The sequence below is a fragment of the Ranitomeya imitator genome, chromosome 5, assembly GCF_032444005.1.
Source record: "Ranitomeya imitator isolate aRanImi1 chromosome 5, aRanImi1.pri, whole genome shotgun sequence".
NCBI classification, from domain to species: Eukaryota; Metazoa; Chordata; class Amphibia; order Anura; family Dendrobatidae; genus Ranitomeya; species Ranitomeya imitator.
In genome coordinates, this window is record NC_091286.1 from 280,225,547 (window position 1) to 280,252,991 (window position 27,445).

The 27,445-nt window shown below is 41.4% G+C and overlaps 1 protein-coding gene across 1 annotated transcript in view; it reads right to left on the reverse strand.

Annotated features, from left to right (window-relative positions):
- CEP85L (centrosomal protein 85 like) overlaps positions 1-27,445 on the reverse strand; it is a 141,976-nt gene that overhangs the window by 21,786 nt on the left and 92,745 nt on the right. The window contains exons 4-7 of the mRNA XM_069726208.1: positions 12,973-13,097; positions 6,729-6,846; positions 4,163-4,351; positions 818-970 (exon numbers count right to left, since the gene is read on the reverse strand). Of these exons, the coding sequence (XP_069582309.1) occupies positions 818-970; positions 4,163-4,351; positions 6,729-6,846; positions 12,973-13,097 (585 nt within the window). The remainder of the gene's footprint in view (positions 1-817; positions 971-4,162; positions 4,352-6,728; positions 6,847-12,972; positions 13,098-27,445) is intronic.

Consider the following 27,445-nt stretch of genomic DNA (forward strand, 5'->3'; position numbering starts at 1 on the left):
TACAGGAGCAGCGGCCATAGGGAGAAAATGAACTTAGATCCTCCTTTTAGCCGCTGCTTCTAATCATTGGGGCGGTGCAGGGGGCTGATGCAGCTTCCTCTACATTCTAACAGATGCCCTAAAGATGTAATTCACATGCAGTAGAGCAGATCCGACCACCTGCAGTGACAAATAGATGGATGAGTTTGCAGGTAACAACTCTGCGTTATTGAAAACTACTGTGCTCATTGGTGGCCATAGATGGGCTTCACTGATGTCTGCATGTGTCCACTGCACCATTGGATCCAGCTAAGAAAATCAAAAGTATTAAGTCAGAAACTGATGATTACAGCACAGTCCTCTAATGTTACTTCTGTTTAGCAATTCAGGTAGGGTCTATTAGAAACCCTACGGCCGGCTCCACACATCCACAATTCATGGTCCATGATCCTGATGTATAGACCCACCAAAGTTCTCCTTCGTTCCATGAGCACATATACAGGGACTACACAAGCACCACTATTTGGCCTCTAAGTGCCTTGAGGAACATTAAGTGGGTGCTCACAGTATCCACAATAGTCGCCCTTTACAAATCGCCTGCTGAAAAGTAGACATGTTTCTAGACAGGTGCCCAAAACGCAACGTTCCTAGGATTTCACAAGCTGAGCATTTCTGCTCATTGACAAAAGCTTAGCACAAACTACACTACTGAACTTTAGTCAGTTGAATTTGAAAAATGGATTGTGCCCCTCTGACAGAGCAGGCGTTCTTCATGAAGCAAGCCATGGTGCGATGGTGGCACATACCACGCAGGAGATTGGAATGAATAGCTACGTACCCTTTCGCTTTGCCTCTGCACATCATCAAGCGTAGGCAGGTCAGCCACGTACTTCTCCAGAGTCTCAATCCGCCTCTGCTTCTCCCGGTTAAGCTCATTTTCCTTTTGACATTTCTTCCTTAGGCTGTTAATGTATTTGTCTCGAGTTTTTATCTAAATGTAAGATGAAGAGAGACAATTAAATGAATATCCATATTTCTATTAAATCTAGTTAGATTCAAGCCAAAAATGAAAAAAGATGCTGAGTCATGTGATTGAGCAAAGAAATTATGTTATATTAAACTAATAGTAGTACAATTTCTTTATCATTAAAAGGGATATTCCCATTTCTCCAAGATCCTATCTCAATATGTAGTAGGTGCAATAATATTAGCAAATACCTCCAATTAGAAATGGTGTATAGTTCTTCTGATTCACTATGTTGCTTACCCCATGTGCAGGGATACCTAAGCTACTGCAATGCCCTGCACATGGGGTAAGCGACAGCAAATCAGAAGAACTATACTACTTTTCTAATTGGAGGCATTTGCTAATATTATTATTACACCTACTACATATTTGGATATGATCTTGGAGATGGGAATACCCTTTAAGTATTGCATAGACACTGGAAAATAAAAATCAGAGCAGGCTAACATTAAATTGGGTCTTTCTATGATTCCCCAAGAAAACTGAGCTAAAGGATGTAACCGTACTACCCATATGGCCCAAAGAGGAGTCAAAGCAAGCCGATTTTAAAGACATTGCTCCTGGTGACATAATCAATCCCTTTAAAGCGTACGTATTACCATAAAGATTATGGCAAATGTGCCATTATAAAGAGAAGCTACATTGCGCACCCCTGGTTAAAAAGGAAGCGGGATAGCAAGTTTCAGAGTAGGCTCCTGGTTTTGCTCCTTCCGGCTCATATATAAGAGCTAGGGATAGACATTAGGGTGGATTCCCTTATGGCAGATTTTTTTTGTTGTTTCCTAGATACTCACAGTATATCATAATGCTCATCAAGCACTAATGTCTAATCATTATGCACAGAACGATAAGGAGAAAATAGAAAGCATAAGGAGACGTAACCCTGGCCCCAACTATAATGGAAAACGCTACAGCTCGTCTTCTCACCACCATCCTACAATGGCATGAAAGCCGCGATTGCAGCCATGGCGTAATCCCTGATTGGCTACGAAGGTAATCTCGCTCCATAGATAATCAGTGGCATTCATCAGCACACTCAGAAGCCTACTGCAAGAGTTCTTTTCATCAGAATCTCAATTCAGAGCTGGCAATTTCATCGTATGATAACAGTCAGATACCTGCGGAGCTTTTCTCCCACAGTAACAGGTTTATTGATTTTATTTTTACAAGACACGGTGAAAATCAAGAGCAAAAGTCTTCATGAACATGCAAGATCAGTTCATTTGCTACCTCAGAACGGAGTGATATCTGGGTTCAGGAATTTAAAGGGAAGCCTTCATCAGAAAATTACTTATTGCTTAAATCAGATTTTTATATGTACTGTATATACTCATGTATAAGCTGAGTTTTTCAGCATTTTTTTTGCAGGAAAAGACCCCCCTCTGCTTGTACACAAGTCACGGCCCACTTACCTGTTCTGCGTTGCCATGCGGGTGGTCCCCGGACTCTCCTGGTCATCTGCACGCCCCTGCAGCCTGTGTCAGTGTTCTGATGACTGCTGACAGGGCCGGCAGTCAGCATTAGCACCGAGGTCCTGAGCAGGCGGGGGCACCGCCACACTACGGGGGCAGGTGCCTGTGCCACTGCTTGCTCAGGCCCCAGGCTCTAGCGATATTCACCTCTCCCGCTTCCACTGCTGCCATGTCTTCCGCGTCCTCTTACTGTGACGTTCAGGTCAGAGGGCGCAATGACGTGATTAGTGTGCGCCCTCTGCCTTAACAGTCAGTGCAGCATGAAGTGCACTTTTTTTTTTTTGCAGCATAAACTGTGCATTATATGGGCACCTTATGGGGCCCATCATGAACTTTATGGAGCAGTATATGGGGCATATATTGCATGAAGCATCTTATGGGGCCCATCTTGAACTTTATGAGCAGTATATGTGGTGTATATTGCATGGAGCATTTTATGGGGCCAATCATGAACTTTATGGAGCATTATATGGGGCATATTCTGTATGGAGCATCTTATGGGGCCCATCATGAACTTTATGGAGCATTATATGGGGCGTATTTTGTATGGAGCATATTATGGGACCAATCATGAACTTTACGGAGCATTTTATGGGGCCCATTATGAACTTTATGAGCAGTATATAGGGCGTACATTGCAAGGAGCATCTTATGGGGCCCATCTTCAACTTTATGGAGCATTTTATGGGGCCAGTCATGAACTTTATGCAGCATTATATGGGGCATATTTTGTATGGAGCATCTTATGGGGCCCATCATGAACTTTATGGAGCATTATATGGGGCGTATTTTGTATGGAGCATCTTATGGGGCCCATCATGAACTTTATGGAGCATTATATGGGGCGTATTTTGTATGGAGCAGCTTATGAGACCCATCTTGAACTTTATCGGGGGTATTTTGTATGGAGCATTCACCAGTAGCTGCTGCATTTCCCACCCTAGGCTTATACTCTAGTCAATAAGTTTTCCCATTTTTTTTGGTAAAATTAGGTACCCCAGCTTATACTCGGGTCTGCTTATACCAGAGTATATACGGTATATTCATTTTTTTTCTTTTGCAGAATCACAATTTTTAAAATTTGTAGCCTTCAAATTTTCACACTGGCCATTGGAGGTTTTAAAGGCAGATACTTCCTGTCATTTACAAAAAAATTTACAGCAATGCTCCTTATTATCAGAGGCAGGATTACAATCAAAGGTCACACCTCTAAGCACAGCTGATTACACAGGATCCATCAATCACAATAAGATATGTCACACCTGACCCTGCTCCGCCTTCCTTCACTTTGACTTTTTCCCTATTGTGGCTATGTACACGTGTTGTTTCCTAAAACAACAGGAATTTGGAAAAAAAAATAAAAAGAGTTCCAGTGTGAAAATTGGAAGTTTTTTTTTTTTTTTTTAACTTCTTAACAGATTGTGCTAGGCAATAAAAAACATGCAAACAATGAAAAAAAGACAATACAATTAACACAAAAACATGAATTAAACAATACATCATTTTCTGTTAATTGCTTTAATTTAAAGGGAAAGACTAATGCCATAACTACGCAGGAGAATGTGATAATCCTGTCCTATGTGAACTCATTATCTCCATCCGTAACTGCGTGCCACCTCCTGTCGGCCATTCATTTGTTTTCAAATTAATGGTTTCTGCCTCAGTTACTACCAGAGTATTGTACCTTCTCTTCCATCTTCTTCAGGTCATCGCTGGGTCTGAGAGTGCTCGGTTTCAGGGCCTCATTGAGTGGTGTTACTCCCATTTCACCAGGAGAAAGTTTCCCTTCGAATTCACCTCTATCTCGAAGGAGGGGATTCAATCTGTCTGAAGTGAAGGTCTGTAGAGGTTTACAGCTCTCACATGGGGAACCCTTGAGAAAGAATGAATGACAACTACCGTAAGCAAATGGCTGCATCTCCAGATTTAGATTTCCAATGAGACTAAAGGTACCGTCACATTCAGCGACGCTGCAGCGATATAGACAACGAGCCGACCTAAACTAGATCGCTGGAGCGTCACTGTTTAGGTCGCTGTAGAGACGTCAAACACAGCAACTCCAGAACGATGCAGGAGCGATCCAGTGACGTAACGGCGACTCGTTCTCGCTGGTTGTTAGCTCCATGTCAAACAGCCGGAGTGTACCGATCCGACACACATCTAGGGGCCCTATGCTCGTTGCTGGCGTCATTGCTTTTGATGTCAAACATGACGATACACGCCGACCTGGCGACGAAATAAAGTTCTGGCCTTCTAGCTCCGACCAGCGATGGCACAGCGGGATCCAGATCGATGCGGCGTGTCAAACACAACGATATCGCTATCCAGGACGCTGCAACGTCACGGATTGTTGTCGTTCTCTTTGCAAAGTTGCTGAGTGTGACGGTACCTTAACAGTTGGAAAAGTCACAAAATAGAATAACAGTGTACAACTTACCAATTTATCAAAATTATCCAAACAAAAACTGTCTTTTTTTGCCCATAACAATCAATCATGTAAAAGTTTATTGACACCTTCTCGACATGGCTATTTTCCGTTTTTGGAGGTTTTGTTTTTATCTCCCCATTCTTCCAAAAGTCATACCTTTTACTTTTCTGTTCATCTAGTAGTTAGGTCTTGTTTTTCATGGTATGAGTTGTAGTTTTAACTCACACAATTCATTTTCGCATGTAATGTGATGGAAAATGGCGTAAAATATTCTAAGTGCAGTGATATTGCGTTTTCATGTTTTGGTCAGTGGAGCTAAGTGAGGGCTTGTTTATCTGAGTGATGAGCACTAGTGATGAGCGAATATACTCGTTACTTGAGATTTCTCGAGCATGCTCGGGTGTCCTCCGAGTACTTTTTAGTGATATAGAGATTTAGTTTTCCTCACCGCAGCTGAATGATTTACATCTGTTAGCCAGCTTGATTACATGTGGGGATTCCCTAGCAACCAGGCAACCCCCACATGTACTTATGCTGGCTAACAGATGTAAATCATTCAGCTGCAGTGAGGAAAACTAAATCTCTATATCACTAAAAAATACTCGGAGGACCCCCGAGCATGCTCAGGAAATCTCGAGTAACTAGTATATTCACTCATCACTAGTGAGCACCTTTATAGATATAATTTTGGAGTAGAAAATTCACTTAATGGAGTTGCAACGAAGCAAAAAATACAGCGCAACTCTGGCATTTCGCTTTTTTTTTCTTGTTACAGCCTTTACCGTTCAGATCAACTCATTTTATATTTTGACAGATCGGACTTTTTACAGAAGCTGCAATACCAAATGTTTATTTTCTTTTTGCCTTTATAATTTCTTTAATGTTAATAGCGGAAAGAGGGGCGATTCAAACTTTTATTTTTGTATTTTTAAAACATTTCTTTTTACTCTAATTGTTAGTCCCCATGGGGGACTTAAACCTATGACTGCCAAATCACTTACACTAAATACTGCTATACCGTTGGATCGCAGTATATAGTAAAGCTATGGTTTCCTATGGAGCCTAGCCACAGGCTGGTTTTCACAGAAGTATGACTGGCATGAAGGCGTACAGGAGACCCTCTTGTTGTTATGGAAACCCATTGGCACCTCGTGATTGTGCATTTCTCAGTCCACGCTCTTTAAATGCTTTTGTTAGAGACTCCACCCGATGCATTTCAAGGTAGATCCTGGCTGTGTACTACGACCATTCTCTGCCAAAAATAAAGCCCTCAAGTTCCTGAGCTTGCATCAAAGACGGTCACCCGCTGTATGATGTACCAGTCATACGTCGGGTGGCGGTTAAAAGAGTTGCCTAAGGTAATAAAATGCAAAATGCTGTGTGATTTGTATGGCGTCTCTAGATTTACCTCCAACAGCTAAAAATCTCAGTAATACAGCAAGCAATTAATTTCTTGCATATTTATATGAAATATGAGGAGTTTGTTCCCCACATTAGTGCTGCTTCTCCAATCCCGGTGCTTGACGTTAGCACGTAAGAAGAACTCGGTGGTCACTGGTGATTTCATTGCTCTGAACCACAAATTAGCAACACTGCCATGTGGATTGTTGGGTCTGCCGATCCTACATCTTGTGTTTCGGGAAGAAAAATCACCATATGGTTTCCACATAGTCACAGGGATGCAGAGACTGCTAACCCAGCGTCACATTGTGAGGACCACCAATTCTTGTGAATGTGACATTCAGGTGGTGGGGGCAATTTGGTATAACCTCATTCACACTGAACATTTGCATTTCCAGATTTTAATATTAGAAGAGCCTACCTTGATTCCATGAGCGTAGCTGTCTTCTCCATTCATAACAGGACTTGTGGATGCTGGATGGGTGCGCAACTCACCGCCCCTGATGGCTTGCTGTAAGTGGCAGATCTGTTGTCTTTGCCTACAAAAACAGAGGACATTATATTAGTACTTTTTAAATATACTAATTTATCAAAAACTGATCTCTACAGGGTGAGAGTCTGCAATACATATTCTGAATTGTGCAAAAGTTGTAGGCAGGTATGGAAGAATGCTGCACAGTGAGAGAATGCTTTCAAACATGGAAGTGTTAATACTTTATTTTTATCAATTAACAAAATGCAAAGTGAATGAACTAAAGAAATCTAAATTAAAGGAATATTTTGTGTACCCACCCTTAACCTACACAACAGCATCAATTCTAGGGACACTTGCACAGTCAGATTTTAGTCAGGTGCATGAGTAACCACTTTTATATGTAGGTTGAAACGCATTCATTAAATGAAAACCAGCTGTATTGGAGGCTTAAACCTGGGTGAGGAACTGCCACATTACGCAAAGGTGAGGTTGTGGAAGACATTTTCAGGTCATACAACATGGCAAGACTGAGTACATCAACAAGACAAGATTGTTATATATATCAGCAAATTTTCTGGAAGTGATGATAAGGCCCCCACAAAGCCCTGAGCTAAGCATCAAGTCTCTCTTGGATTACATGGAGACAGAAGTCTTGTACAAGCATGCATCCACAGAAGATTCATGGTTAGTTCTCCAAGATGCCTTCAAAAGCTGGCCACACCAGATACGGATAGCTTCCTTGTTCAAGCACTGTGAAAACATTCTTACTTTGCTGCATTTCTCCACATCTGCCCAAAGCCTTTTGCATATTAGTGCGTGTGTTCATACAAACTCATACACACAGACAGACATATGCATGCACACACACATATACATATATATACATACATATACATACATACATACACACACACACACACACAATAGATACGAGAGAGATAAAATATATATATGTATATACATATTTTTTTTTGTAATTTATTTAGACATATATACATACACACACACATAATTTGACCATACTCAGGGTACACAATTCTCGGACCTAAAATGGCATTTTACAAAGCAATGCTTAACACCCAGGCACCGTTTTACCATTGATTTTCTATTTTGAAAAAATTATTTCAACCTCCACCTTTGGAAAGACTAAAACTACACACATCCATCACTTACAGCTGGATTTCCAAACCAGGCCAAGCCATCCCGTTCTACACAAGTAGATGCTGCCACCTAGTGGTAGGACACTGGTAATGGACATACAACACCATCACTAATGCATTATGTCTAACCTACGGTTCATTGTAGACGTATGGCTTTATTAACTTTATAGTAATACTAGGAATAAACATAATGGTTCAAATTCTGAACAAGAACAACAAGTTAAAATGATTACTGTAATCCAGTGATGTCCAGACACATTAAGGTACATGTATATCTATATATATCGGGATACTTTTTACCATCGCTATGCAGAGCCCTAATTATCAAGCAGTGAACAGTAAAGGCAGACCTATGTGATGCATGCCGCCAGATGCCCTAATCCCACTGACCTGAGGCCGCCAACAATGGAATGCTTTGTAACACATGTATTTCTTTAGTAATGTGGGCACATACAAAAATAGCTCCGCATTTATTCTACCGCACAGCTGCTGTGATCTGCTAATCCGTATCTTAACCACCGGGAATGACACTGGTGTCTGATAAAGAAAACATGAGCACACACTACATAGTTCCCACATGATCAGCGCTGACATTTTCGCTTCCTCTTGTATGGTTTTCTTAGTTTAGGTAACTAGACTGCATGCTTACCTGGTGCCACCACAGAATGCAGATTTCCTAGGTTGCCAGGAATATACCTGGGGTATAAGGCCTCATGCATATTATAGCGCCATCTTGTTCTGTCCATCTTTGGAATGTCATTGTAGTGCTTAGGGCCCTACTTTACCCCAGCATTGCTTACAATTTCAATGTTGATACACGGAGGCTTTTTCTTCCAGATTTGCGATGGCGTTCTCCATCTGATGCAGTGTGTACAGAGGAGAGCGGCTCAGCACATGGGGCACCATTCGTTTTTGCATTTTGTAGTCCCATTACGTGCACATGAGCGTCCTATCTACAGCTGATCTCATGCAACCTTCTCCTTGTGCCATCGCCATATCCAGGAGAGGCTATCCTAGGCAATATGTGCACTCTATCGTCACATGGTTAGAAACCATTACTCTTCTAAATCCTTATTGACAGACATGGCAACTTTCCAGTACATTATACGTAGCAACAATAATAATACAGGCTTATAACATTTCATTCCTTTAGCTACTAATAGTAGTGTCATAAAATAAAAACTCCAGTATGAAGTGTAGCCTATGGAAAGGGTTCAAATGTAATGGATCTGATGCAGAAATTAACAGAGAAAGTTGCAGAACATTCGGTAAAACAGTACCATTTTTGATGCAAACTTGCTTGCAGAGTCACCATTGAGAATAGGAGAAAATGAAACAAGAAATCTGCATGCAAGTTTACTTGTTGTTATAGGTAACTTTTCAGAATATTCTGCGCTGAGCGTGTACATGAGGAATAACTCAGTTTCTGGCCATTACACAATATAATTTGTATGCTGCATTTTTAAATGTTTAACCTTTATCCTAAAATATTCAAATCTCTCCCACAAAAGACAAACAAAAATATGATGGTCGAGATCTATACATACACCTAAATAACCACAGAAAAGGTTGGATGTTCACTATGTCATAAAATGATAAACCTATGCCTTTCCTTGAACAGCCCTGAAAAAGATGGCCCTATCTAGCCATAGAAGTTGGCATCCTACATCGTATGTTATAGGTGCCCCCGCTCAGCGATGGCTTACTCTGTCTTATCCTAATACACACTATAAATATCTTAGGATAACACCAGGGACTAAACATATAACCAATACAATATATAGCTTAAAGTATGTAATAAAAAGTGGGCTAAAGGCAGGCCTTGCTCAAGATATCAACATTAGTGAAACAAAGAGCAGCAAGCATCCAACACTCAATGTCTACTCATCTGGATCCCTTGCTACACAATGCCTCTACGCGTTTCCCCCAGTCATATGGTTCCTCAGGAGGCTCTGGGAAAATGTGGCATCAAAGAAAGATTAGCTCCCTCACAGCCAAATAGAAGTTGGTGCTCTAAAGAATGATGCTATCATAAGTAGGTAGAGAATAGTGATTAAGAAGAAATAAAATCTTATAATTTTTATTTTGACCGACACATGAAAAACAGAAAAGACAGACGTTTCGGCTTTATTAAGCCTTGTTCAAGGTACATCAAATTCAATTATAATATACAAAATTTATGGCAAATTAAGTACATCCAAAATATATGAAACAGCAAACATTGAATGTAACCTAGACATAACAATGTACCTTTCCATTGGGGAAACAGGGTGCCCTGGATCAATCTCATCGTTGTTGGGGCCCATATCTGCTCAAACCAGGTGATTTTTTTTTTAAGTTGTCTGGTCTTTTGTTCAATAATGATGGGGCTGAGAATTCAGGGATAGTAGGGTAGGATTTATTAAGAAGTACCCAGCGTTTTCTAATACACTGGTTGAATTGGGATATGAAAGGATGAGATGTACTGACAAAGGCTTTCCTTTTAGAATGAGCTCTTTGTGGTCTTGATGAGGGTGTTGGTTTCCTAGATGACTTCTTACATACCCTTAAACAGACAGTACCGTACTATTATTTGAATGGTAAGTATGCCCACATATTGAATCTCCACATGCTCCTTTGCATTGTTCTATGTACTAATGTTGTTTGTCGTTTCATATATTTTGTCATTAATTTTGCATGGTGGTATGAATAAACTTATGTTTTTTTTTTTAGATTTATTTTATGTATACCCTTTGATGTACCTTGAAAAAGGCTTAATACAGCCCAAAACATCGGTATTTTCTGTTTTTCGTGGGTCAGTTAAAGTCAAAATATAAATTATATATCAAGAATTTATTTCTTCTTCATCACGTGAGTGCCGAAGTCTTCTCTACCTACTTGTCAACCATTGATGCCCATAATGGAGATTCTGTGGCCAGGATGCTAAAGACGGCAAACCTCACCTTTTGTAATGTAGCTGTAGACTATCCGTCAGGGGTCAAATGTGCATGGGTAAAACGTCACTTGCCCTATTCTTACGATCACTAAAGGTCCTATTATGAATAACACGCATGCGCTGATAATATACTATAGCACTGCGCGTGCACCATTATACAGTATAACTCGTATCCTGCATTTTTGACCAGTTTCTCCTCTGTAGGCGATCTTATTTTTACTTTACTCTAAACTGGTGGGAAGAAACTATCTGCTATGATGTCTCCCATACACAGCAGACAGAGTGATGGATTCCTGCTTTTCTTTCTCGCTAGCAAATAAGACAGAATGCAGGAGATTATAAACCAGTACTGAGCTGTGTGGCTGTGAATCAATCACTGACTTGGTGCTCTTGTGGTAACGCTAGCATGAGCCCCCACAAATCTCTGTATCCTGGCCTTCTGAAATGGCATCTTGTCATATGTTGCCTCTGCAGCATGTCACCCATGTCATCACCAGAGGCCTGGTCTACAGACACCAACAGTGAACCAGGTTATAATTACATGAGCCTCAGAAGAGAAAGGGGTGGGGGACTGGATTTCTTTTTATTTAACGTTAAAAAAGTTTGAGGTTAGCTTTCTTTGTAAAAAACTAAATGAGTTGGACTACCGTGCTGTGATTCCAATATGTATCCCAATTGTGTCACACTATGTGCTATAGCTGGGTATTGTGCATTACAGTGGCGATATCTTGCACATGCCAATGGGATAGTGATCAATGTGAATGAGTACGTGCAGATCAGTATGGCACCTGAGGATGCAATCCATAGGTCTTCTGGCACAGCACAATACAGAACGAAGACACATGGCCAGATAGGAATCAGCGCTCATCACCCACCGGCTCCAGGCAGACAGGCTTTGTGTTCTGCAGCTCAGGTCCAGTATACAGTAGGTTGCACAGAGGAGGAAAGGACCAAGCAGCAGCTGCTTCCTGCAAACAAGGAGCTCGTAGGAAAAAGCCCTCATTGTTCCCTCGCCTTAAAAAGCTGTAACAGTACAGCCTGGCCTGGGGATTCAGTGCGCCGGCCAATCTCTCGGGAGACGGGAGTTATTTACAAGGGTTTAGCTCACATGTCCAGATATTTGGCATAATTCATACCAGCGTGCAATCATTCTCCAAATAAACACTGAGCGGCTTCATGACCCAAATACTTATACGCTTATTACTTTTTCTAAATACGCCATGATTGAAAGCATTTTCCGGACTCCCCTTACTTGCTTCTATGTTTAGCGGATGCTACTATGAGACTGATGGCATCTAGGGCTAATGAGTCCCATGTTGTAATGGTCTCGTGGACAATGAACTGAACATTTCTTTCTACAAATGAGAATTAAATCTAAAAAAGATCCCAGTTTTCCCAGTTTTAAGCAAATAAAAGTTGCCATGTATTTTGGGCAACAAAACCTGTCTCACTGTTAAGAGTAAAACTACATTGTGGTTACGAAAATGCTTAAATATATGACATGTCTATCCAAATGGTGAACGTGAGGGTACAGCCTGAAAATCACAGCTGGTAGTGGAGAGCAAGGATTAATCCCCTATAATGGGGCTAATCTGACCCACAACAGTTTCTATAGGTTTTGTCTTGGCTGACAGATGTGGACTGTGATAGCCATAAGGCTCTAGGTGGCAAGGAAGTTGATGGCATAACACTGGGAAGATTAGATAGAAGTGCGAAAATAGCAATTTGTCATTTTGTTTAAAAATAGAGTCAGTGATAGGAGAAAGTAGGAAAAAAAAAATCTGATGATACTGCCCAAATCAAGGCTCATACCCAATGTTTACCTATGGATATATGCAAGTTATCTGTCTTAATGATTTCCACAGAATTTAGTGTCTGAAACTTGTCATTATAATAGTTTCAATACAGGCACCAAGAAACAATCTCTCTTCTGGGCTTTTCGTATCACTTGATGCCAAGTGTTCATGATTTGCTCTCACCATTTTCCAGGGCTTGCCTCCAAGAGTCGTTTCTGCTATGGGGCAAATCTGTATCTGCCCAAGTCTGCTTGGCCCTTCAGATCATGAATCTCCTAAGGAAAGTTAAAGACCATTACCTGTCAATTACAATCTCTTTCTGTCGTATTAACCCTTCTTTGCTCTTTAACAAGGACTCCCACTTGGAGACATCTTGGCTCAGGGGCACAGAAGAAAACGATGGCCGTGTAAGGGTCGCTCCAGCCTGCATCAGATGAAATAAAAACGTCACGTCAGACAGAAGCTTTGAAGAATCACATCATAAAATGCACAGTACTAAATAATTCCTAGTCAAATATCACTTTCAATCAAGTGAAAAAAAACATATGGCAGACATCTGCAGCAGAATGCAGTCATGTCAAGGAAGAACTTTGGTTTAGAAAATTACCTGCGATACGAATTCCCAGGGGTCCAGAAAAACAAAATTTAAAACATTTGTATATATTCTTTTCTGACTTATGGCTCCCAGGCTCCTATGTACACCAGCCTCCAGCGATGACATCTCATCAAACATGACTCCTGCAGTGACACCTGTGATTAGATGTCATCGCTGGAGGCCAAGATTCACTGACTGGCAAAGGACCAGGCTTCTGTAACCACTGGATCACCAGGGGCATGGGAGTATACGGAGCTTTTTTTTAAAAAAATTAGCTGATCAGAAAACTTTCAACAAAATTCAAAGATTTGGTGACATTTTCCATGATGATTTTCCATGTAGCTTCTCTGGATTTGCTCAATTCAATATGCTTGAACGTACCCTTCTCGTGACCCATTCAACCGCTCATACATTTTAAATAATCTTTCTCGCCATAGTCAAAGAAAACACAGAATCATACAAATATTATTTCAAAGGGTCAAGCATTTCGGATGGCACGCTAATATGTCATACAACACCCCCTTAACATAGTTTTCGAGGACAATATTGAGAGGGATTCTCCCAATAGATGTCCATGTCTAGCTACCGTATATTTTCATGGAGTTCAGCTGCAGCACATTGGAAACCGACTGTCTCCATTAAAGTCTAGAAAGAACAGAACATCTCCCTACTACAGCTGGAAATTTCACCCAATAACTTCAGAACAGAACTATTCCTGGAGACAAAAGCAAGAACCCCATCTTCACTCCCCACACGTACACATGTCTATAGGAGTAAAGTACATTCATGGCATCCAGCCAACAAGCAAGCTTTACTGTTATGGTATGTGTATTTATACAGACATTGTGTAAAAGCCAAAAGGAAGATGTTAAAGCGGATATATCTTGTAGATTGTGAGCCCTCGCGGGCAGGGTCCTCTCCCCTCCTGTACCAGTTATGACTTGTATTGTTTAAGATTATTGTACTGGTTTTTATTATGTATACCCCTCCTCACATGTAAAGCGCCATGGAATAAATGGCGCTATAATAATAATAATAATAATATATAGGATTCCCCTGAGGTCCATGTGCTGCACCCAATACTCATTACATAAAACTTGGAAACCCACTAATTTTGGTGTGATCGGCCAACCAACCAATTGTTACGACATGTGTAGTCAGGGAAGAGAAATATTGGGCATCTGGAAAGTCAACACCCCCTCTTTTTGTTTTCAGGGAAGATAAGCTGTTGCCAAATGTCATACCAACACCGGTCCTAGAGACAATATTGTAGGAAACAAATTCTCTGACACAGTTGTTGCAAATGATATCAAATTTTAACAATCACATCTGGTGAAGTAATAAAATATATATTTCAATCAACAACAGGTATCGGTGGCTCTTTAATAGTAGGGAATATCTATATAAAAAACTATTGGACTGATAAATAGGATTTCAAAATGGAACCTATGACACAGTTTTTGGGATACTGGACTAGTCGGAAAATCTAGAACATCTTCTATACCCATCACAGCAGGGGAAAAACTGAAGGAAGCGTATCTCTAAAGGTGTAGTCGGACGCCCGTAATATTTGCACAAAGATTGCATCGCAATCCTCGGACTGGCCAGCGCATCTCTTGATCTGAGCGTGTGTGTCAGCTGCATAGAACTACTTGCTGTAACGCTCAGGTCAGGAGTGCCGCTGGCCAGTCCGAGGATTGTGGTGCGATCCTCACACAAGTAATACGGCAGTCTGACTGCACTCTAAGGCCCCTTTCACACATCAGTTTTTTGCCATCAGTCGCAATCCGTCGAATTTGGAAAAAAGTAAATCCGTTGTTCGCCGGATCCGTCGAAAATTGATTGTCCGGCGGCCGGAGACAACAAAGTAACTTTTTTTGTGTACGTAAAAAAAAAAAAAAAAATCGGACAGCGATGGATCTGTCATTTGTTCGAATGGAAGCCTAAAGGCGCCAGATCCATCAAATGACGGAATCAGGCGACGGATTTTGTTTTTTTTAACTGAGCATGCTCTGATTTATTTTGGATCCAATTAGCCAGATCCACTAGTCGGATCCGACAAAAAACCAAATCCGTCGCATCAGTTTTTCACAATCTGCGATGGATCCGTCGAGCCAACGGATTGTGACTGACGGCAAAAAACTGATGTGTGAAAGGGGCCTAACTGAGAAGTCTGGGAAAAAACAAGGTTTTCACAAAAAATGTAGGTTGCCAATACTTTGGTATGTGGCTTTTATGGCCTGGACTTTTTTTAAAGGCAAAAGTAGGAAGACTGGAGTATGTTTGCCAATCCCTCTCACCTGCAGTACAGGTTTCTCTGTGCACTCATCCCACTACTTGGGCATAAACAGTCTGCAATTAGAGCAGATGGCGCCAGAAATGCCATATGTATGGAGTTGGCATGGGAAGTCTGACAGATAAATGCGGTCTTTTGCTCCCAGACGGAATGCCTTTATTTTCGGTTATCAGCATACAACTTGTTTGCCGAGAGATTTTGGACATTTGGACCGAATACAAATCGATGTTTACACTAATCATAACCCGTCTCCAACATGTATCCTCTAATCCTTTCCATCCCTTTAGTCTAAGTTCTTCTCCTGGCTGTTATGTTTATACTGAAAACCTAATAAAATGTGACCTTTCAATATAGCAGGCAAGGTTGTGAAGTATTCAGGCTTGAACAAATGGGATACACACTTAAGAGAGGGTCCATCAGCTTGTATTTATAGGATCAGCCTTGCCAAATACTTAGTGGATGACACGTTTCAAAATAGCAATATGTGGAGTCCAAACGAGTGATAACAGAATGATGGATTTTCACTGCGGGCCTCACTCTGTACCTGTGACAATCCAAGGAGCCATTCCATTGCGTCCTAACTATCTAACATCAAAAGGTTTCCTTTTACAAACCTAAATAACCACTCAAATTACAAACCTACCCACTCAAATGATCTTTCCATGGTTCCAGTCCAAGAGTCTTGTTTTGCCTTTGCTTTTATGCAGGAGTCACACATGCAGTTTTTGTTTCAGCTTCTTGAGCCAAAGCGAGAACTGGATCCAACAGGAAGGAAACGTACAAATCATTCCTTTACATTTCCCATTCCATTTTAATCCACTTCTGGCTTAGGGTAAGGCTACTTTCACACTTGCGTCGTGCACCGCAAAGCAGCAAAAGCGTCGCACAACGGGGGCAGCAGATGCATTTTTCCAGCGCATCCGCTGCCCCATTGTGAGGTGTGGGGAGATGGGGGCGGAGTTCCGGCCGCGCATGCGCGGTCGGAAAAAGCGGACCATCGGTAGCAAAAAACGTTACATGTAACGTTTTTTGCTCCCGGCGGACCGCCACAACACGGCGCAACTGTCGCACGACGGTTGCGACGTGTGTCAATGCGTCGCTAATGTTAGTCTATGGGGCAAAAACGCATCCTGCAGACAACTTTGCAGGATGCGTTTTTTTCCCCTAAATGACGCATTGTGACGTATTGAAAAAAACGCTAGTGTGAAAGTAGCCTAAGAAAAAAACGGACATAAAAACTACAACTGTAGGACATGTTCACACTTGGAGGAAATGCTGCGGCTTTTCCATCCGGATATGGAGATGGGTCAGGTGAAATGGCAAATAAATACAGTTGACGTGGTGTGGGTCAAGCCTTACTATGGATATACACCCTTTGCAATACATAAGGTGAAATCCATGGCAAATGTGCGCCCACTTTCCACACGTAAAATATTTTGGCTGCTGCATGGAATTTGCTGAGAAATCCGCTAAGGATTTATTCCATTCTTTCTAGACGTAACTTTATGATAACTACACGGGTCATCACAGCGTCCCCTCCACTAACACACCTAATAAGATCAGCTTTGACAACTGGGAACGTTCATAGGGCCTTTTTGGCCATCATAACACCAGAGAGGGGAAAATAAGGAGTTGTTTGTTCCACCTCAATCTTTTATGAAACCAAATACAATTATTTTTCAGGACGTTATTCATTTTTAGGAAAATAATGTTTTAGGTATAATCTCCAAGCCTTTAGTCTACAGTCGCCCAGTTTCTAAGTTCTACTGACAATGAACAAAGCAGATTGAGCTTGTAAAACTTTTATAAACTTTTATTGACATCCCTAACAATAATGGACAGTAAATTCCTATTTTCTTGCCGGTAATCCCGACCTTCCTTGCCACATAGTCAAGGCAATGTATGAGGTGTAATGATGTGTTCCCTTCTAAGTAAATATATAGGAATGTTTGGCTTAATTCAGTCTGGAAGATTAGAACGTGATGAGGGTAAAATGAAAAGCTGATTAATCTCAGGGTTACATAATCACATTAAGAGAAAAATAAGCTGCAAAAAAAAAAAAAAAAGCTTTAGGATTATAGTAAGAGCTGCAAACATTTAGCACGAGGGTGGGAAAATAAATGTACTGCTAGCAGCTGGACAAACAGGAAAACACAGGAAAAAAATACATAAATGTGAGTGATTTGGTTTCTAGTCTCTAGAGACTTTCGACACTAGTGTTTATAAATTGGAGGCATGGTTAAAGGGGATGACAGTTACATACTATAGATACCGATTGACTTATCCTATAAGGATAGGTCATCAAACGCAGATCTGTGCAGGAAGGAGGGCAGCCAGCCAACATCCTCATCAATAAGCAATTTCCATCCAGCCATTGCTGTGAACAGTGAGAGGAGCAGGAAGAGAACAGCTCCACACACTGTGAAGTGGCTGCCCTCAGGAACTGCAGTTCAGTCCCTATTCAAATGAGTAAGAGCTGAGCTGCAGCACCCAAGATCGGCCACAACTAAGTATAGAGCTGTGCTGTCATGGCTCCATTGTTCACATCCGGCCTCTGCAAAACAGTGCGAGAAGCAGGAACAGAACAGCTCCACACACTGTGAAGTGGCTGCCCTCAGGAACTGCAGTTCAGTCCCTATTCAAATGAGTAAGAGCTGAGCTGCAGCACCCAAGATCGGCCACAACTAAGTATAGAGCTGTGCTGTCATGGCTCCGTTCTGTTCACATCTGGCCTCTGCAAAACAGTGTGAGGAGCCGGAATAACATAGATCCATACACTTTGTAGAGGTCATTCAAGGGTACTGCAGTTCTGCTTTTATTGATGTGAATAGAAGCTGAGCTGCAGTTCTCTAGATCAGCCACAACACAGTGTATGGAGTTGTGCTGTTCACGCTCCATTTTCTGTTTACGCCCAGCCGTCTCTGCAACCAGCAGATCGGTAGGGGTGTCATCATACGTACCCCCACAGGTCTGCTATTGATCACTGATTGGTACTGAATGTGGTTCTGTCTCTATCAGGCATTCACAGTAAATTTATCATTTCCTTTATGGACTAAAAGGGTGATCATAGCAGTTGGACAGTCAATCTCAATACAAAGGGCACTATGTGGGCCACATACTGATGCTCAGAGATGTTCACCTGCTCCACAGATGAATAACGGCCTCTCTACATGTGACTAGTATTTTGAGAAGACCACAGTTTGATAGTGTCTCTTGGTTGGAAAATGTGTAATGTGCCAAGTTCCATGTAAACACGGCTTCTGAGAACATACATTACTGGCTGATGCCATCACGTTTCCTACTGCTGGGAACAGACTCTGTCCCGGGGCTCCAGGACATTTATATACAGAAGCAGCAGTGAAACTGGAGGCTGAAAAAGGACAGATTTTATGACTTGGTAAGTGGAAATGACAAAATACTCCTTGGTTATTTAATCCGAAACTACGTAGAAGATGGGGAAAGTTATGTCTTTGAGTTCCTCCAACAACACTGACCATATATTATCAGCTCTTTTCTTCAGGTCTTTTCCACCATGATGATCCAAATAGGCTTTAAAAAAGCACTTACTGTATACTGTCCCCTTTTCCTATACTAATTAGACCTTTGACTATTCGATGGGACATTAGTTTCCCCAGACTAGTCAGCCCTCTTTCTATGTTCTCACACCCCTGTGGGTGTGATAACATAATTTGCAGGAGCCAGCCTCATCACAAGCTCATGCAATTCTTGCGCACTTATTTTGGCAGTGTCAATGCGCCTCTGTGGCGGGTGTAGGCTTCCTGGCTTCAGAGGCGCCCTGCACATGACCAGAAGCCATCTTCTCACACATACAGTGCCATTAATTCCACAGCGCTCTACAGGCATTACCGACACTGTCCAAATTGGGGCTCACAATCTAAATTCCCTATCACTATGTCTTTGGAGTGTGGGAAGAAACCGAAGAACCATTGGGAAATCCACACAAATACAGAGAGAACATTAAGGGTACAGTATGTGCACACGCTGCAGATTTTGCTGCAGGATCCGCAGCGGATTGGCCGCTGCAGATTCGCAGCAGTTTTCCATGCGTTATACAGTACCATGTAAACCTATGGAAAACAAAATCCGCAGTGCACATGCTGCAGAAAATACAGCGCGGAAACGTAGCGTTGTTTATTCCGCAGCATGTCAATTTTTTGTGCGGATTCCGCAGCAGTTTACACCTGCTCCATAATAGGAATCCACAGGTTTAAAACCGCAGGTGGAATCAGCACAAAAACAGCCGGAATCCACAGGAAATCTACCAAAATCAGTCTGGAAAGTAATCCGCAGCGTGTGCACATAGCCAAAAAATCCTTGGAGATGTTGCCTTGAACCCAGAATCCCAGTGCTGCAAGGCTGCAGTGCTAACCACTGAGCCACCATAAGGATCTAGCAAGTCTGATTTCAGACTGCAGACCCTTTTGTCCTGGGCGAGATAAGCCGCTGCCACAGAACCATGGCAGTGCTTCTATTAGAGAACACAGGAGCGCTCAGCAGAACAAGCCTTCTTGTATATGGAGGAAAGAGAACAGCTGGCTGACGAACAAGCCAAACCACCATTGTTCCACTGAGATCTACCCTATTACTGTATATACTCGAGTATAAGCCAAGAATTTCAGCCCATTTTTTAGGTTGAAATTGCCCCTCTCGGCTTACTGTATACTCGAGTCATTCCAAGGGGTCGGCAGGGGAGGGGGAGCAGCAGCTGTGTAATAATACTCACCTGCTCCCAGCGCGGTCCCTGGTTCTCCGGGTGCTGACAGATTCTTCCTGTAGTGAGCGGTTACATGGTACCTCTCATTACTGTAATGAGCGGTACCGGTGACCGCTCACTACAGGAAGAAGCTGCCGTGGCCGGAGAACCAGGGACGTCCAGGGACTGCGCCGGAAGCTGGTGAGTATAACGTAGTGTGCGATATTCACATGTTCCACCGACGGCCGCCGCTGCGTCTTCCCTGTCCTGTGCAGTGACGTTCAGGTCAGAGGGCGCGATGATGCGATTAGTGTGCGCGCCGCCCTCTGCCTGAACAGTTAGTGCAGAGGACGCGGAAGACACAGCGGCGGCCGTCGGTGGAACGCGGACCAGTGAATATAGCAAGTGTCGGGGGCCAGAGAGGTGAGTATGTCATTTTTTTAATTGCGGCAACAGCATATGGGGCAAATATCTGTATGGAGCATCTTATGGGGCCATGTGCAGCATTATATGGGGCAAATATCTGTATGGGGCCATGTGCAGCATTATATGGGGCATATATCTCTATGGACCATCTTATGTGGCCATAACCAGCATTTGTGGAGCATTATATGGGGCAAATGTCTGTATGGAGCATCTTATGGGGCCATAATCAACATTTGTGCAGCATATTTTAATATGGAGCATCTTATGGGGCCCATCATGAACTTTATGGAGCATTATATGGGGCTCCTGATTAAATATGGATATTCAAAAACACTTAACTTACTGATGTCTCAATTAATTTTACATTTATTGGTATCTTTTTATTTTTGACATTTACCGGTAGCTGCTGCATTTCCCACCCTAGGCTTATACTCGAGTCATTAAGTTTTCCCAGTTTTTTGTTGCAAAATTAGGGGGGTCGGCTTATACTCGGGTCGGCTTATACTCTAGTATATATGGTATCTATGGGGCTCCCAAGAAAGTAAACTTATCAATACAAACACCTAATTACTTTGTTATTATGACAAACACCCTGATCAGAGAAGGTTACAGGATTAGAAAACTATTCTCAACTGTCAGACTCAACAAGAGCAGAAAAGCTTTCATCATCATGGTAGATAAACCAGAGCAGCATTTTGCCTTTCAGGCTTACATGACCTTCAATGACCATGACTAGTTATCTCCACTCTGTTATCTTTGCTGGTGCCAGTCACTCACAGTTTGTCACAAAGCCTAACTAATCTTTATTTTCTTGGAAGTGCTCTCTACAGAAGACATACACTTCATCAGACTCTGTGCTAGACATACAGGTTCTTCTCACAAAATTAGAATATAAATCAAAAAGTTAATTTATTTCAGTTCTTCAATACAAAAAAGTGAAACTCATATATTATATAGAGTAATTACAAACAGATGACCCATTTCAAGTGTTTATTTCTGTTAATTTTGATGATTATGGCTTACAGCCAATGAAAGCCCCAAAAGTCATCTCAGTAAATTAGAATACTTTATAACACCAGCTTGAAAAATGATTTTAAAATCCAAAATGTTGGCCTACTGAAATGTATATTCAGTAAGTACACTCAATACTTGTTCTGAGCTCCTTTGGCATCAATTACTGCATTAATGCAGTGTGGCATGGAGGCGATCAGCCTGTGGTGCTGCTGAGGTGTTATGGAAGCCCAGGTTGCTTTGATAGCAGACTTCAGCACCTCTGCATTGTTTGGTCTGGTGTCTCATCTTCCTCTTGATAATCGCATACCATGGGAAAAAAGCAGGACTAAAAGCACAGCTGTATGACCTCGGGTTAATGAAGCTGCACATACACCAGGGATTACAGGTGCCACTTCCAAAGAAAAAGAATCTGTATATCCATTGAAAAGAAAGCGGATTGGCACATACCGTCCCGTGCAACAAAATCCGTTATTGTGGCATCATAATACCAACAGCAGGCGGATAAAACGATGGAGCAAATACAGACAACGATCGCTTTGGGCTTACATTGCGCTTCAACAGGTCATATGTAGGACAGAGCTCACAGAATATTTATAAGCAGCCATTGCCCTTGTCCCACCCACTAAACATCAGGTGAAAGCATCTCATTAATTATGAACTAGTGAAAAGCAAATAAATGCAATACAAAAATACTGTTAAAAACAAATATATATATATATATATATATATATATATATATATATATATATATATATGGGGGGGGAAAAAAAAAAAAAAACAGCCATGTCGAGTTTGTCATTGAAACCTGATGGACCTTGAGCACAAGTCCGAATAATCCTTCTAGCCTCCTTTCTTAATAATAATTTATTGAGGTCACCTCCTTGCGCAGACATTTTAACGGTTTCAATCCCTGCAAACTGCAAAACTTCAGGATTGCCCGCATGTTCTTTCCTTATATGTTCAATTACTCTAGGGACCCCTTTACCCGAGGTGATGGAATTAAAGTGCTCACGGAAATGTACAAATAAGGGCCGAATAGTCTTTCTGATATCATGAAAACCGCACGGGCAAAAAACAACGTATATGCAATTTGTGGGGCATGTTATCAAATCTTGGACCTTATGTGAAATACCTCCCACCTGTAGATATTTGGTAGAAAGATGGAAGGAACAAAAAAACAGTTTACGCATTTATAATTGCCTACAGGCAAATTTCTTTGCAGCCAGTTATTAGATTCAATTTTAACATGATTCTAAACTAGAATATCTTTAATATTATTTTGTCCTCCGGTATGTAACTAGCGGACCCCTGGACACTATATCCGCAATTTCTTTCAGTATTTGGTCAGAATTTTACCTCAGTATTTGTAAGCCAAAACCAAGAGTGGAACAAAATACTGAATGCATGAACGTGCCCTAACAGGATACTTAAAGGGGTATTCCCTTCTTGTATATTCATGGCTGTCTAGTAGATGTGGGCCCTGTCGATGAAATAGGCATCTGTCTTGAGTGAGAACGGGCCCGTTGCACACTGCCATCAGAATTCCTGTACAAATGAATGGCAATTCCAACTCTATCGCCTCTAGCTGCAGCACGAGTCAAGGCCCCGTTGTTGAGAAAGGTACAAGTCTCATTGGTGGGACCAGCATCTATTATGCATTTATTGCTTACTAGATGGTGGCCCGATTCTAACGCATCGGGTATTCTAGAATATGCATGTCCACGTAGTATATTGCCCAGCCACGTAGTATATTGCCCAGCCATGTAGTATATTGCCCAGCCACCAGTAAATGATAACATCTTAAAAAAAGAAAATTATAAAATATCTATGACCAAAAAATTACTAGGTAAGACCTTCAAAAACTCGCTACTTAATTTTTACCATGCATTTCCATGGCACCCTAATGCTCAGCCCATAGATAGAGACAGGCAGGGAACCGTAAAGGATTTGGAGTATTGAAGAGTTGAATCCTTATCTGTATTTTTTTTTTGTCAGCCCCTTGAAGTTCTGATTTAGTTTGGATATACCCCCGACACATCTTTACTAGGTTACCAGCACAAGTACTAGGAGATTAAATAAGCACTAAACTAATTTGATAAAATATGTGACAAGTGCCAAAACATGCCATCACGAATTATAGCAGATTTACAGCAGAGCTAAGCATTTTTAAAATGATAATTTCTGTTCAAGTGGTTTTACTTTCCAACCGGGTATGAACACAAACAGATCTGGGAGGAGACCACGTTATTTCCTTTAAAGGACAAATCAAGAGATGTTAGGACACTTTTCATACTAAAAAAAGTAGAAAGCCTTGTAGAATAAAACTCTACAACAGCGTGGTAAGAATAGAGGGAATTTAGGAGATTTCATAATTAGGAAACGTGTGTGTATTCATAGGTTGCTTACTGGTTCCTGGGGCAAACAGCTTCCGGTAGACAGGTGAAAAAAGACGGCAAAGACATTTTATCACCTGGAGAATCCCATCTACAAGATAACACTGCACAAAGTGTACCACGTGAACAAAATAATGGTTTTTGTGGCAGGATGTATATAATAAAAAATAAAAGGCAATGAATAAATAATACTCTTCCTTACAACTTGTTCACTATTTACAACGAGAATCAATTCAATAAATGTTCAATGCTCACCCACTGGACCAGCACCACTCCTCCGTACTCCATACTGAGCAGCGTCAGGTGATCACTGCAGTCAGTTAACAGCCACTGACTGGCTGCAGGGGTCACTTCAAGCACCATACCAGAAGAGAAAATCAGGAGACTGGTGGGAGACACAGGGTGGATTACAGAGGAGCAGTGCTGGTAGGCAAGTATCAATTGTTGCACCTTCCTGAAGCCATTACTAATGTTTAAAAAAAACAAAACAAAAAAAAAAAAAACAGTGGGCAACTCCTTAAATATTTTTTTTATATCCATCTTGCAAGGCTTTGGGAGAGCTTTGAGTTTATGTACCAGGAAACACCCCTGATCCATATGCTGAATACCCTTCGAATTCCATAGACCTAACAAGCATATAGTGACTTATCAGGGATATATGTTCAGATTTCCCGAGTGTATGTGCCATTATTTAATTAAAAAACCCTTAACGCCAGGATATTTTTTTCGGTTTTGGGTTTTTGTTTTTCGCTCCCCTCATTCCCAGAGCCATAACTTTTTCATTTTTCTGTCAATATGGCTACGTGAAGGCTTGTTTTTTGCAGGACGAGTTGTACTTTTGAACGACACCATTAGTTTTACCCTATAGTGTACTGAAACCAAAAAAATGCCTTCACAGAAAGACCAGATAATAAAAAGAGAGTATAATCTTTATTAAACACATAAAAACATACAAATATTGGGACAGTAACCACTGATGCAGGAAAAAGACACAGTGGGACCCACATATAGACCAACCTCACAAAAGCAGTATAGCAGTGACTGCGGTAAACTTAACCCCTTCATGACCCAGCCTATTTTGACCTTAAAGACCTTGCCGTTTTTTGCAATTCTGACCAGTGTCCCTTTATGAGGTAATAACTCAGGAACGCTTCAACGGATCCTAGCGGTTCTGAGTTTGTTTTTTCGTGACATATTGGGCTTCATGTTAGTGGTAAATTTAGGTCAATAAATTCTGCGTTTATTTGTGATAAAAACGGAAATTTGGCGAAAATTTTGAAAATTTCGCAATTTTCACATTTTGAATTTTTATTCTGTTAAACCAGAGAGATATGTGACACAAAATAGTTAATAAATAACATTTCCCACATGTTTACTTTACATCAGCACAATTTTGGAAACAAAATTTTTTTTTGTTAGGAAGTTATAAGGGTTAAAATTTGACCAGCGATTTGTCATTTTTACAACGAAATTTACAAAACCATTTTTTTTAGGGACCACCTCACATTTGAAGTCAGTTTGAGGGGTCTATATGGCTGAAAATACCCCAAAGTGACACCATTCTAAAAACTGCACCCCTCAAGGTACTCAAAACCACATTCAAGAAGTTTATTAACCCTTCAGGTGCTTCACAGCAGCAGAAGCAACATGGAAGGAAAAAATGAACATTTAACTTTTTAGTCACAAAAATTATCTTTTAGCAACAATTTTTTTATTTTCCCAATATTAAAAGGAGAAACTGAACCACGAAAGTTGTTGTCCAATTTGTCCTGAGTACGCTGATACCTCATATGTGGGGGTAAACCACTGTTTGGGCGCACGGCAGGGCTTGGAAGGGAAGGAGCGCCATTTGACTTTTTGAATCAAAAATTGGCTCCACTCTTTAGCGGACACCATGTCACGTTTGGAGAGCCCCCGTGTGCCTAAAAATTGGAGCTCCCCCACAAGTGACCCCATTTTGGAAACTAGACGCCCCAAGAACTTATCTAGATGCATAGTGAGCACTTTGAACCCCCAGGTGCTTCACAAATTGATCCGTAAAAATGAAAAAGTACTTTTTTTTCACAAAAAAAATCTTTTAGCCTCAATTTTTTCATTTTCACATGGGCAACAGGATAAAATGGATCCTAAAATGTGTTGGGCAATTTCTCCTGAGTACACCAATACCTCACATGTGGGGGTAAACCACTGTTTGGGCACATGGTAAGGCTCGGAAGGGAAGGAGCGCCATTTGACTTTTTGAATGAAAAATTATTTCCATCGTTAGCGGACACCATGTCGCGTTTAGATAGCTCCTGTGTGCCTAAACATTGGCGCTCCCCCACAAGTGACCCCATTTTGGAAACTAGACCCCCCAAGGAACTTATTTAGATGCCTAGTGAGCACTTTAAACCCTCAGGTGCTTCACAAATTGATCTGTAAAAATGAAAAAGTACTTTTTTTTCACAAAAAAATTCTTTTCGCCTCAATTTTTTCATTTTCACATGGGCAGTAGGATAAAATGGATCATAAAATTTGTTGGGCAATTTCTCCCGAGTACGTCGATACCTCATATGTGGGGGTAAACCACTGTTTGGGCACTCGGCAGGGCTCGGAAGGGAAGGCGCGCCATTTGACTTTTTGAATGGAAAATTAGCTCCAATTGTTAGCGGACACCAAGTCGCGTTTGGAGAGCCCCTGTGTGCCTAAACATTGGAGCTCCCCCACAAGTGACCCCATTTTGGAAACTAGACCCCCAAGGAACTTATCTAGATGCATATTGAGCACTTTAAACCCCCAGGTGCTTCACAGAAGTTTATAACGCAGAGCCATGAAAATAAAAAATAATTTTTCTTTCCTCAAAAATGATTTTTTAGCCTGGAATTTCCTATTTTGCCAAGGATAATAGGAGAAATTGGACCCCAAATATTGTTGTCCAGTTTGTCCTGAGTACGCTGATACCCCATATGTGGGGGTAAACCACTGTTTGGGTGCACGGCAGGGCTCGGAAGGGATGGCACGCCATTTGGCTTTTTAAATGGAAAATTAGCTCCAATCATTAGCGGACACCATGTCACGTTTGGAGAGCCCCTGTGTGCCTAAACATTGGAGATCCCCCAGAAATGACACCATTTTGGAAACTAGACCCCCAAATGAACTAATCTAGATGTGTGGTGAGGACTTTGAACCCCCAAGTGCTTCACAGAAGTTTATAAAGCAGAGCCATGAAAATAAAAAAAAAAAATTATTTTCTCAAAAATGATCTTTTAGCCTGCAATTTTTTATTTTCCCAAGGGTAACAGGAGAAATTTGACCCCAAAAGTTGTTATCCAGTTTCTCCTGAGTACGCTGATAC